General features: G+C 41.8%; 1 protein-coding gene across 1 annotated transcript; it reads left to right on the top strand.

The window, feature by feature from the left end:
• The first annotated feature begins 9,657 nt into the window (after positions 1–9,657).
• On the top strand, positions 9,658–10,524 carry Osi7 (Osiris 7). Its single transcript, XM_064694422.1, has one exon. The coding sequence runs from the start codon at positions 9,658–9,660 to the stop codon at positions 10,522–10,524; it is 867 nt and encodes a 288-aa protein (XP_064550492.1).
• Positions 10,525–14,600: the final 4,076 nt, after the last annotated feature.

The following is a 14,600-nucleotide window of genomic DNA, read 5'->3' as shown; positions in this document are numbered from 1 at the left end:
AATTCTCACAGCTTGACAGCTTAATCTGATTTATAAATAAATAATAAATAAATAAGAAAAGCGATAAAAGCGTTACCTGGCATTCATTCATTCATTCAAGAAAACATCGTGCCCAACCCACCTGACAATTAATTAAATTCAAATTGTTGTTGCTGCGGTTTCGGTTACAGCTTTTAGCTTTTGCTTAGCTTTGCCTTCGTGTCTGCCAGCACGCGCTCCACGTCGCAATCGGCATCTGATTTGAGCTCTGCCTGCGACTGCGGCTGGGAATCAGTTTTAGGAATCGAAGAATTCAATTCAGTTGACTGCGACTGCGACGCTGACTGTGATTGTGACTGCGGCTTTAGATTTGGCTCCGACTTTGGGACTATTGTTAGCCAACGTTACTTTGAACCCACTGAGAATGGTTAAAAGGGGTATTATGGTTTTCTGCAAGCGCGTGTAACTGACAGCGGCTGGATTCTCTGTTCCCATAAAGCCTATCCCATAAGCCGAGTCCATCTAGCCATGTCCGTTCGTCTCTCGTATGCACGGACACGTGGATTTCAGAGACTATAAAAGCTAGAGACTTGAGATTTTGAATGTAGATCATTTTATTGCAAGGGCAAATAAAGTTTGTTGTTCGTGAAATCGATATCGAAAGTAGATATCGAAGCTTATAAGTCATGTTGAGTCAGTCCAGAATATGAGTCAGTTTTCAGAATATTACTGCTTAAAAAGATCTCCATCCGTTACACCAAAAATTGTAAAAGAAAAAGACCTCTTCGAGGTATAGTCTTTGGTATTTACACAAAGGACATTTCATTAAGTTTTTTTTTTGTGGGATTAAAATTCTTTTATTTACAACTGATATGCCTTTACTGTAGCTTAGCAACTTTTATCAGCGTGAGGATCGGCGGTTTATAGAAAAATAAGCGTTGGTTAAAGATAGCTTAGTTGAAATAATTACAAAATGATTAGGATGTTTATCTTCAAGTTTATTTTGCTTCATTAAAGCCGTTGCTTGGCCAGGTCTATAGGATAGGTCTTATTTCATTGAGAGTGTGTCTTAAAGGCAGCTAGAATGGGCTTAGGGCATCTGCCGGTCGTGTACACCCGACTAGAGCACTCTTACTTGTTTTCAGTTGTTGTTGTTGTTGTTGTTGTTGTTGTTGCTGCTGCATTCGCTTGGCCCGTGTCTGTCGTTTTCAGTCAGTTAATTTTTGAATTTCTACCATATCTTTGGGTATGCGGCCGGCCAAACGAGTTGTTGCCGCAGCAAAGAAAGTGCTGCGGCCGCTGCTCGACTTTGGACTGCTCTGGCTGTTAGCTGTTTATATCCGTTTTTGGTTCGATTTATGCCATTTGATAAGTCAAACAACAACAACCACAACAACACACACGCATACACACAGACACGAAGGCTTCCAACTATGGAGTTCATTCAGTTACATGCAAGCTGGACAAATTCAGTGCCAGGCCCAAAATACATATAAACACACACACATATATATACATAAATATACATATATATATTGATATATCTTTTTTTTTATGCGAATGTGTGTGTGTGTGTGTCTGATGTTTGCGACTGGCCGTAGGTGAGGCATAAAATAAATCGGTAAGATTATAAGAAAAATTTCACTTTCTCAATGCTTTACAGTTATTTATAAATATGGCATCTTTTTGCTGCTCTTCACATTTTGGCCCGTGGCCACGCCCTAAGGATGAATAATACAGAGACACACACACACACACACACACACACACGCACACACACACACACAATGACCTAAGCCGAAGGCAATCGACTGAAATGTTGCGTGTTGTACATAAACTGCCAAATTGTGGTCTTCTGCCAGGTGAACAGTTTTTTTTTTTTTTGTATTCAATGTGAATTATTTGAATAGATAAGATTTATTTATAGCACGAGACACAGTCTGGCACATCTATAAAACAGTTTGTCCACACTCTACTGAAATTCATGAAATTCTTCCATTTTTTTGAAGGAAAAAGTTTCAAAACGAAGCTTTTGATTTTTGTTTCTAGTAATAAACTTATGCAAGGGCTACGGAGAATTCCAAGCAGAGCTGACGAAGAAGGAAGTTACATGAAATATTTTTAATTTACCATCCAATCGACCTCAAGCTTATTCTTAAAGTCCTTTGGCAGAAATTCATTTGCGAGCTGTGTCACACTTTTCGCGAAAATGAGGCTCAGTAGCTGGAACTTATTTATTTCATATTTTTCGTATTTCTAAATCTAAATTGCAAGTAAATGACTTGATGCGGCCAAAGTCACTTAATAAATATTAATTTGTCAATTATATTCAGCTGCTAATTGATCAAATGCGGCATTGCGCATACGCCCAGTTGGCCCAATTGCAATTGTCGCATGCATAATTTAGAATGCATTTGGGCTGCATTACGCCCAAATACCCTCTAAGTCTATCTGTGAGATCCAGCCCAAGCTGACATTGAGCGATGATTGGGCCAATTGCATCCATCTTGCGACTATATTAGATATAATACAGCTGGCTTTTACTTTGGCCGTGGGCGAGGCGGCTAAAAGGCCATCGTGGTCAAAATTTGATTTATGGCCAGTCGAAGCAGGGGTCAGGTGCGCAATTTACGGGCACACGACTTAGACATATATAACCATGTATGTATATGTGTGTAATCCATTAATAGCCCAGCGGAGCGCGACGGCATGAACATGCCTGTGAGCGTGTTGTCGAACATGAGCTCTTAGCCAAATACCTTTCAGCATACCAATTACGCACGACAATAACAACAACAACAACAGCGACAACAACCAACGACAAATTGAGCAGCATTGGGCGACTCAAAGTGCCGCCAGCTCAGTTTCGGACATGTGTATGCGCCCAGCTCAAGATACAGATACAGTACGCCGCAGCCCCTTTTCAGCGTGTGTAAATTTTGCAGCGCGAAAAAAAACTTTCACTGAAGCTGATTTGAAGCGGACGTCGTCGCTGCCGCTGCCTCTGCCGCCGCCGCCGCTGCTGCTGCTGCTGCTCCTGTCAAAAGGCCCGTGCACTTCATGATGAGCGTCTAACAGCATCAGCAGCAAATATGATGCTGGCTTGGCCAAGAGCCAGAGTCAGAGTCGGAGTCAGAGTCGGAGTCAGAGCGAGAGCCCAGGCCGGAGCCATAAGCCATCAGACATAAGCCATAAGCCATAAGCCGCGCAATCGTGACGAAAAGCCATCAAGTGCCTGCTGGACATTGACACTTGTTTAGCAGCCATGCCGGACCGGACATGGTCACCGGCAGTCGCTGCCCCTGCCCCTGCCGCTTACCAATCCCCCCGCCCACAGCCCCTTTTTGCATACGAAAACAAGTAAGAGTGCCCTCGTTGGCAGTGCCCGACTAGGAGATACCAAGTATATAGAGATATCGAGCTGCATTCAAGCTTGAGTTTTCTTATTCAATTTTGACAGGTAGAAGCGTAGCTATTCAAAAAGTGAAGTGTTATTGATATATGTATGCGCTGCGAGAATCTACATTACACATTTCCCTCAGCTTTTATAAACTTCGAGGTATGCTGAAAAAAACCGATATTTATCGGAATTATGGAAAGGATTAAAGAAAGGAAGGTATTTTAAATGTGATGTGGTCTTGATCTGAGTATGCTATTTTTAGTTCTTTCAATCTTTAATATATGAATCTTATATCAAAGTCGATATTTATAGAAACTGGAAGTGGTCAAAAAAAATCTAAAAAAAAATGTATTTATTTTATTCATATGATATTAGAAAATAAAGGCGAGGTTTTTAAATTTGATATCCTTAGTTTTTTCAATCTTTATTATAAGAATCTTACATCAAAATCGATATTTATCGAAACTGGAAATGGTTAAAAAAATATTCAAAATAAAAAAGTATAAAATTGGTTCATATTATATGAGAAAATAAATAAAAAGATAATACAGACAGACTAGATCGTCGCTTTATTACGGCTAAGATAATTCCTCCTGCCTGTTACATACATGTGCAGCAAGCCATTATGCCCCTTTTGTGCCCACCTTCCATTGTTACAGGGTATACGAAAATCTCTGTAAACTTTGTACTTTCATTTGGCAAACGTGTATTTGCGTTTTGTGTTTGGCTTGAGAGATGTTCCTGGAAAATGTGTGGAAAAGCCAGGCAGACAATGGGCCCGCTTGACGTGCACAGCAGCGCGGTTCATTAACTTGGCCCAAGCCAACGAAGCAGCTAAAGGCTTAATTATAATTTTAATTGGCCCTGTTGCAGCAGAAACTCAAGCTCCAATTGGCGAGCTGCCCAAGAGTTTCGGCAGCCCAACCGGAAATACCGTTTGATCAATCGGACTCGAAGGCCCCTCATAAAATAAGTATCTAGTATCTTAGAGTATATAGTAGGTATATGGCGCTGACTTGATCACTTGATCATGATCATGGTCATGATCAGCGCTGTTTTTATACGTTTCGAAGCTTCTGACCGAAATACCATTGAAAGCAAAAGAAGAAAGTTGAACAATGGCATTGCGGCACTGTGGCATGCCGTTTAGAATTTGCCCGCTCTTCATGATTATTAACTTAATTTAGTTAGAGCTGGCCTTTTATTTCACTTAATTTCATTAACAGCGTCGTTTAAAGTTTCAATAAAAAAAAAAGACGCTTGAAAAAATTTCACTTTAAAGAATGCACTGAGACGCAAACGCTCAGCATCCGGCCAGGGTCCGGTCCAGGCCAATTTTAAGCGGTCTGCAAAAGGTTGAAACCTGCCCCCCAACCCTCTCCCCTCCGCTCCCCTCCCCAGCTAGCCGCCGGGGGCCGCATATGCTGGCTGCATTATTTATGATGCAAAGTGGGGCGCAGCATCAAGGGCGTTGCTGCAGCGTGAATTGCGTGAAAGTCGCGGAAGCTGTCAAAGCCGCAAGTTGCGACGTTATCCTCCAGTGCAAAAAAACGAAGTTAAGAAAAATTGGCCAAAACAAAAACAAAAACAAAAAAACAGCAACAAAAAGGTACAGAAAAAGCGAAAGGGCTGGGCACACGTGCGCCACGGCTAAGATCGGGCCATAAAACTGCAATTTTGGCAAGTTTCTCAAGCCTCGCAGAAACCCTTTCTCTTTCGAAGAAAGCGCTTTTTTTGGTCGGGGGTCCGACCACGGGCTGCGGCCCGTGTGAATTGCCAAAAAGAGCTTTGCAAGTACAACAGCCACAAAAAAAGAAGTAAGTGCAGTTGTGTTTGCCCAAAAAAAAAAAAAAGCCCCCCAAAAACAAAACGAAACAGTTTTTCACAAATTATATAACCAGAGTCTGGAGAGTTTTGCTTTCCTCGTGTTTGTTGCGCCATCATTTGTTTACACTTGGCCATCAATTATTCAATCTTATGCGCACTGACTAACCCCACGGACTTACATAAATAGAAGAAAAAATAGAAAAAAATAAAAACAAAACCAATTAACTGATAATTTATTGAATAAATGCTGCAATCAAAATTGTCGCCGTGAGTTGCCGCTTAACGCTTTTGTCTCCAGCCAGTTGTTAGCTGTAAATGTTGATTATGTCCGTTGTATTAGATAATACTTAAATGCGTATCTCTATCTATAACTGTGCCCGCATCTCTATCTGTATCTGTATCTGTAGCTGTGACTCTTCTGGCTGCATAAGGCTGAGGCATCAGCTCATTTATGGAAAGTGAAAGTGTTGCCCAGATTTGTGTTCGTGCATTTTTAATTTGTATCTTAAAGCCGCCGTGTCGCGTTGCCAGGCGTTGCTCAAATGTTGAAATATTTATGCTAATAGCTGTGGCAGCTCTGTTGACCAAACGATTACAACAGCAACTGCTAATTTCTTGCGTGGAATGCCACCACGCATCTCTCTCTCCCTCTCTCCCTCTCTCTCTCTGTGGGCCTGACCTCTCTGCTGCCTGTGTGGCATTTGCCCGTGCTGAAAAAATGATCAAGTGCAAGTAAGAGTGAGCTTGCACTTTGATTCGCAATCCCAGCTGATTCACTTTGCTTATAGAGATACATTTGTGTGCGTATTTATCAGGTGCCCAACTATTTGGCATCATTAATTCAGCTAAACTCAGCATTTGTTTGCTTTAGATATCTATCTTAACCCATTTAGATCAGCGCTCAGATCTAAACATTGACTGCGGCAACTTTCAGAATTCACACCGAGCTGCAAAAATAGAATTCTATCATATGCCCCATCTGCAGTTCTGGCTAGTTAAGAGACTTGTGCTGAGGTGGGAGAAATCTTTAAATTGTGATTAAATCGATTGGTTGACTTTTTTACATCTTATTTTTCCTTTATCTAGCGTGTCGATGACAATTTAAAATGTTTTATTTAAATAAAATAAATTATTTTTTTATTTATTTTGTATTCATTCAAAATATTTCGAACTCAAACGAACTCTGATGACAAATTCATCAGAGATTTTTACACAATGCCCAGACAAACTGTCTACTTTGCAATTTTGTTAGGTTTTTCAATCCAGCTTTCAATAAATTTAAAACGTTTAGTTTTTATATTAATAAAATGCTAAGCATGCCTATTAATATTGATTTGTTAGTTATTATTATTTATTTTTAAAATATCTTTTTTTTGTGTTAATTTTTCTATTCATTTATTATATTTTCTTTTAAATCTAAATATTATTTTTAAATCTAAATAAGTTCAAATAAATAAATTTAAAAAATAATTTTAAAAAATCGTTTTGTACTAATTTTTTTTTTATTTATTATATTTTCTTTTATCGCATATCATATTTATCGAAAATGATATTTAATGCACTTCATAAATATCAATTTTTTTTTAAATCTAAATAGAAAATTTCAAATAACTAAATTTAAAAAATAATATTTTAAAATCGTTTTTGGTATATTTGGTAAACACCTCGTTTTAGATTTTTTTAGAATTTATTTGACCCTCTTTTTGAAGGGCATTTAGAGTTCGTTGCCTGGTTTGGAGCCCTCTAGGAAAATGCCGCCCACTTAAGTGGACGGTCATAAGTTCAAAATTAAGCAATTAAGTGGCAGTTGGCAATTGCAGTTTGTTTAGCGTTTTCACTGTGGACACTGTGAACTGCAGTGGCATCAACTGCAGCATTGACATGGCCGGCAAACTGCGGCGGCAGCAAGAGCTGTTGTTGTTGTTTGCTTGAACACCCACTGCGAGTGCTTGGGCCAACTCATACAGACTCAGACTCACATGCACTCGCTCAATCAGTCACTCACTCACACAGTCACTCACACAGTCAGTCAGTCAGTCAGTCAATCATTCATTCATTTATTCATTCATGCAGTTTTGTTAGCTTACATTTTCAAGTTGCAAAGTTGCACGCGCTGCGCGTCGTTTCGGTCACAAGGCGGTGAATGTTGTCTACGAAAAAGGAAAATTAACGTTGAACTTTCTTTTTTGCTGCAGCAGCAGCAACAGCAACAGCAACAGCAACAGCAACAACAACAATAATATAAATAAAATATGTACTCGGCTTGTTGTTGCTGCGGCTTTTTTATACACATATATAAATATATATATATATTCACATTTGGCTTTTATGGTCGCACAGTTAAAACTCGTTGAACTGTTATGAATTTTACTTTTGGTTTTCAAAAGCAAAACCAAATAAACCTGTTGCTGCAACAATAGAACAAGAAGCCAGCCAGCTCGAAAAGCCGCCCAATTCGCTGCACTCAACATCTCGAACTGCAGTGAAAGTGTCGTTTCTCATCTTTTCTGCACAATCAAATGAACCGAAATCAAAGGGGGGAAAAAATACCCAAAAGTTAATTAAATGTCAAATAATTCAGCATTCAACGGCCTGCGATGGCCCCGACACACAGATTTGCATCCCTACAGCAGCTGCGCTCACGCAATGCGTTCCGATTGCCCGCGGTGTTAAGCAGACCCCCCGCCCCCCCCCCCTAAGCCACCGCCCCTGGCCATGCCCCTGCCCCTGTCCAGTCGCAGCTTGCATATGAAATTCGCTTTCACTGATGCTGCTGCTCCGCTGGCTGATCTGGAAAAGCGCTTTTCACACCATTTGGCTGGCTTTTGTTTGTCGGCGCCCAATTCATAGGCGCATTTTCATTGCATTTTCATTGGATTTTCACACATTCATAATACTTTAATTAAGCGTATATATAATCAACACTTTCGCATCCTGGGCCCGATGCGGCTTATCAACTCTCTTTTTCCTTGATGATGACTTTCATTTATGCAGCTCGCCTGCCTGCTCCTGCTACCAACTCAACCCCCCCATCCCTCCCCGCCTCTCTTGTGTTGACTATTTGCGCACTTTTACTTGTCGCAGCCGTTGGCATTTGGTTATTGGCCGCCGGCTACTGGTCAACATGTTTGCCCAGCGCTCTTGCGGCACACTTTGGCTGCGAGTCAATAACTCGGCGGCCAGCAACCGCCAGCTGTTTATTTTGGCCACTTTTCGTATTTGACAACGCATCAAATATGCACATAAATTAATGCAGCAGGGCGTTGATGGGGAGGGGGGGGGGGGGGTCAAAGAAAAAAGGGCGGACAACGGTTAGCTGCATGCCACAGAGAAGTGTCGCAACTTTCCCTTTTTGAATGGCCCGCGATCGAGGTTATGATTATTCGTATAGCATATGGCTTATTCTTTATGGCCGATTGTTTATTGGCGTGGCCCACATCTTCAGCTCGTTAGCTGTCTTTTATGTAACACAAATTCTAATGGGCACACACGAACAAGACGCGCGCAGACGTGCCATGGCAAGTGAGCCAGTGAACAGTGAATGGGGCACAGTGAACGGGGAACAGTGAACGGGGAAGAGTGAACCTGTGACCGGTCAACGGTGAACAGCAAACCGCTAGCAGCACCTGCTGCCTGCTGTTGCACCTGCCGTGGCGCTGTCACGCGGCTCTGATTGATATTTTAAAAGGCGCATTGCGAAACGCGAAAGGGAAATGCCTCTTACCACCAGAGTGGGGGGGGGGGGGGATCATTAAAACGATTTCAATTTCAATTTAAAAACAATTAAGATTACGATTTTCGGGCAGCTTTTTGATATTTTTTTTTGTTGGGTAAAAGTCAGCAGCAAACAGCCGCAATGCTGTTTCCCACAGTGCAACAGACTCTCCAGACTCTAGATGCCGCCCGAGGCAGCAGCAGCAGCAGCCGCAGCCTCAGCTGATTTTGACAATGTTACATGAACTTCAAGCGAAAGCAGCGCAGTGCGAGCAGGCTAACAAATTACAGTAACAATGCTTTTCCAAGCCAACAACGAGCCGACGACGGCGACGGCGACGTTACCGTTGGCTGGCAAAACGAAAGACTTAAGCGAGAAACTTGCGCGACCAGTTCTTGGCCGAGCTGAAATGCTTTCGTTCGTCGGCCGCGGTCGACAGCGGCGGCAGAGAGAGAGATGAGCACACGCCGCCTATATAAATTGTGCTGGCCATTGGGAAATTGTATCATTTCATCCTAACCCGTCAAAGCAGCAACACAGCAGCCAGCAGCGTTGTGTGGCATAGTGCAAGACTCAAAGTTGAAAAAAGAGAAAGTGCGTTTTGTCGATTTGTGTGCGGTACAAAAGCCGAAAGTGTGCACAGCCCTCAAAAGGACTATACAACAAGAACAACAACAAGTGAACAAAACAAATAAGAAAACAATCAAAAACAACAACAACAACAACAACTAGAAATATGGCAAACAATAAAGTTATTTTCGGTGTCTTGTGTTTGGTGACGCTGTCCGCTGCGCTGCCGGCCGAGGAAACGCGCGGCCATGCCCGCAACGCCATCGGCGGCGACAATGACATTATGGATAGCATCTATAGCGATTGCCTGCGCAAGGATTCCGTCTCGTGCGTCAAATACAAGCTGTTCAATTTTGTCGACAAGGTGCTCGGCGCCCGCGATCAGTATGCCCTCACCGAGGGCGTCACAGTTGTCCGCTCGCCGGATGCGCCCGTTCAGGAGGCAGCCCGCTCCATTTCTGGTGACGAGTCGTTCGAGTCGCTGGCTTTGAATCGCATCAGCAGCTTCCTCAACTCGCACAACATCAAGGTCGAACTGAAGGGTGCCGATATTGTGCAGGCGGTCAGCTCAACTGGACGCGCCTTGGAGGATGCCTCGGAGTCGCTGTTCGGCAGCAATGATCCCAATGCGCCCGAGGAGAGCCGTGGCAAGAAGAAGAAGGCCGCTAAAATCTTGGGACCCATTCTGGCTTTGGTCGCACTGAAGGCCGCCGCACTGCTGCCCCTGCTCCTGGGCGCCATCGCTCTGATTGCCGGCAAGGCTCTGCTCATTGGTAAGATCGCCCTGGTGCTGTCGGCCGTGATTGGGCTGAAGAAGCTGCTGTCGCAGGAGAAGCATGTCACCTACGAAGTGGTCGCCCATCCCCATCACAGCAGCAGCCACTCGGTCAGCCACGGCGACTCATATGGCAGCGGCTACAGCGCCGATGCGGGCGCCTCCTCTGCCTCGTACGGCAGCAGCGGACACGGCGGCTGGGGACGCTCCATCGATGCCCAGGATCTGGCCTACGGTGCCCAGAAGCCCCAGGCCTAAGCGAAGCCACAGTCAGCAACTGCACGAATCAATCACACGAACCGCACGAACCACACAATCAATGACTCGAGCCAAAAAAAAAGCTCGCACACGACAGACTCTTGATGAGGAACACATATTATTTATTGTTCGTTTTAATTAATTTATTAATATAATTTATTTTATTTATTTTTCCACACGAAAAAGCGCAAAGCAACGCACACAAAAAATGGAAACTAAACAAAAAAAAAAAACAAAAAACAAAACCGAAAACAGATCATTTAAAAAATTGTTAAAGGACATTGTAGCGAAAAGAGAAGAAGCAGAATGCAAATAAGAAGTGGCTAAGTGTGCGTGCATTTAGCTGCTTGACATACATACATACATACATACATACCATACCGTACACAGATACACATTCGTATCTTATAAAGCCTAAAGTTAAGTTTGTAAAAAAAAAGCACAAAGCGAGAGTTAAAGTCGGTACCTTATGCAAAACGTTTCAAAATACTCATAAGCCCAGGCGGCGACTCTGTGTAGCGTTCAGCCTTAGGTCTAAGCTCGCACCAGGAACTCACACACACACACTTGCACACACATCTATCTATCTATCTCTCTCTGTCTCCATCTGTCACTCAGTCTCAGAGTCATACGTTCTCATTATCTGCCTGTCCATCCTATCACTGTTTACACTATCCATCTAGAGACTATACCAAAACTTTGCTGGTTGCCATGCAACCGTCTAACCTACTGTACACACTACTCTACAGCAATACTCTACTCTTTATACTCTACTCTACTGTACTCTACTCTACTCAACTATTCTGTACTCTTTACATGCAATTCTAGTCTTACATTACAACAGAAAAAGAAAACTACAGCAACTAGCTTTAACTCAACAAACTAGCTCTTACAATACTATCAGTATCTTTCACACGAATCCTAATCTATCCCTGGTTTCTATCCCATCTATGTATCTATCTCTTTCGAGTCATAGTTTTGGTCATTATATACGCCATAACTTGCCATAGTTTTTCCTGCGCACAAAACTGAACTCATTGTTGAACAACTTTTCCGATTTCCACTCAAATTCTTACGACTTTCTCATTTCTTTTGCACCTTCAGCTGCTCTCTTTCTCTATCTATCTCTCATTTCTCTCCCTAACTCGCTCTTTCTCTCTCTCTCTCTCTCTCTCTCGCTCTCTGTCTTACTCTACATCTCTTTCTAACTCTCACGCTCTCATCACAACTTCTCTGCTGCTCTCTGCCTATGCCTATGCAGCTTCTGTCAATTTCTAACGCTCTAATTTCCCAGCACACGCACGTACGTTCTCTGTAACCATAGTTCACTGTAGGCATTATATTATTTTGTTTTGTTACACAACTTCCTTCCATATTGTACACTCTATGTTTATCGGGCGACTTGGGCCCGGTTTGCCCAGCTGCCAGTGTCCGCTTTTTGCATTGTGCTTTAAACTTATTTTTAATCGGTTTATTTAAAAATATTTGTTTAAATCATTTTGAAAGCGCGCTGGCCGCAAACGCCAAGTCGCCAGCTGATTGTCAACTTTTAATTTAAATGCATAAAAAAATACATACATATACATATATATTTGTAAGCAGAATCGTGCGGCACTTTCACATTCAAAAGAACCACGGCGAGAGGCATAGAAACTGCAGAATTGGGCAATTCACAGTGGGAAGAAGCAGAAGAAACACAAACATAAATCACAAAAAAATATCACACACAAAGAAATGTAAAAATCTCTTAAAAAAAAACACAGCATCTTTTCTCTGTCATAAATGCATGTCATTAATATATGAAGAAAAACAATAAGTACAAAAAAAATACACAAAAAAAAAAGAAAGAAATAGTAAACAACATGAAAATAAAACAAGCAAGGAATAAATAAAAAATCAATGAAAAATCCAACTATGACTTTACATACACACACACACACGTATATTCTTTATGGCCAGCCGGTGAAAGCGAAACGATCGAGTAAAAAAACGGAATAAAATTTGCCTGATGCCCGCGAGTTATGGTTATGCATAATGCCCCGACAGCGAGGAGATCAGCTATTGGCGGGCCCGTTGACAGGCCCATCTTTGGCAAGAATGCCGAAAGAGAGGAGTGTGCTTTCATTTCAAGTGAAATTGATTTGCGACCCAGTTGGCTAAGCGAATTTTAAACACTCTGCCGTTAAGTGGTGTAAATAATTATGACTCCGGCCAAGTCAAGACAACACAAGACACGACAAGACAAGACAAGACCAAACAACAGCAACAAAAATGTGGCCGAAAGTGTGCCCCGCCGGCTACCGTTGCGGCCAAAACTGATGCCAACCGACAGTGAAAGTAAACAGTTAGGAAACAACAACAACAAAATCCAGAAAAACAACAGCGACAACGACAAACAGTAAATGCATTGAAAACGTGTAGTGAAAAGCTGTAGAAATGCCAGCTTATGGCCATGGTCAAAACGTTTTTGGGTAAACGTATATGATCGGCATAATGGCCAGAGAGAGAGGGGGCCGCCGTGCGGCAACGTGGCAAAGTTGACTTTTTTTAACAACTCTCAGACAAACAGCGCCAGTCGCTGAAGAAACACTCAGAAATACAAAAACAGGTAAGTCTGCTCGACTAGGAGATACCCTCAACACAGTGCCAAGCTGCCGTTAAACGTTTGTGAAGATGTCTCTTTGGATATAAACAGAAAATCACACTGCAGCTGTGCTGCTTCTTCCCCGGATCCGGCACTATATACTGGAGCTTACTAGCTTAACTCGGATTTTTATAATCAGTTGTTCATGAAAATTTCTGGGCTTAAATATGTAGTACAAATACCAAAGCGCAAGGCTGTACCCTTAAAATTAAGATTCTTCCTATTTTCGGGGCACCAGAAGAAGCTATTCAGAAAGTGGACATGTTTTACATCTACGTATGCTATACGAAAAGCTATATGACATTTCTTATAGTCTTTTAGCTGTGCTTAAATAACCATAAACCTGATATTTATGGCCATAATCAAAGTTGGAGGAGATATCGAAGAAAATGACAATCTTGTTCTCATTTCCAATTTCAAGTTTCTAGCTTTTTTAGTTACCGAAATCAGAAGTCGACTGAGCTTGTCGTCCTTATCAAGAGTATATACATTTATATACCTTATGGAGTCGGAGACGCTTTCCTCTGCCTGTTACATGCATTGCCACCAAACGATTATACCCCTTTTACCCATTTTCAATGGGTTCAGCGCATACAAAACCAAATTCAGCGCAAAAAGTCTATTAAAAGTGGGCAACTATGTGACACCGAATGCCAAGGCACAAAAACGACAGCAGCAACAACAACAACAACAGCTCCATGAGTCAAAAAATAAAAAAAAACACAAGTTAATTGTGTCACGTGGGCATCATCATTAGAATGTGCGAGCGCAGCTGATGAAATGTCAGTTTTAGGCCTTAAAGGGCGGTCGACCAACATTTGTATGGGAAATTTATAGGAACTTAAAAGTTAACGTGAAGTTGACCTTTAAGCGTCTTACTTGCTTCTTCACTTGAGCTTGGCCAATGGTTGCCTTTGATACCCTGTAGCCAGAACAAGCTTAAAATAGGGTATTTTAGTTTGTGGAAATGTGTGTTGCAGGCAGAGAGAACAATTACTTCCACTCCGCTGCGTGTAAATAAGGGTTTAAGGAAGAAGTGGAAGAATAAACATTTTTAATCCACAGGCGAAAAATCATTGGAATCGTGATGTCTGAAATTTAAAGATAAGTTCTTGGGCCAGGCAATACCCTTTGAACCAAAAAGTTTACTTCCTGCTGCGCTGCAAGCTGGAAGCCATAAATTTTAATTTGCCCTTCTATGCGATTCTCACGTATTCGAGTAAGTGTTAGGAGCTTAAATGTACTGAATAAAGGTTGTTATATTTATCATTTGTGGTGGTAATCGAATATGTTGTGAATATATGAACTTTCTGGTAAGTATATATTTATTTAGGTATATGTATTATGAGTATATATATTGAGTTGTTTGCTTGCTGACCTTTCTGTATAGCAATTTGAGTTATTTATCAAAAAAGGATATCTTGAGACAGTC

The sequence above is a fragment of the Drosophila montana genome, unplaced genomic scaffold (genome assembly GCF_035044405.1).
Source record: "Drosophila montana isolate Dmon_TW-CO22-7 unplaced genomic scaffold, ASM3504440v1 contig_3733_1, whole genome shotgun sequence".
In the NCBI taxonomy this organism is placed as follows: domain Eukaryota; kingdom Metazoa; phylum Arthropoda; class Insecta; order Diptera; family Drosophilidae; genus Drosophila; species Drosophila montana.
The sequence above is the reverse complement of the archived record's forward strand: the minus strand, read 5'-3'. Positions and strand labels throughout refer to the sequence as shown.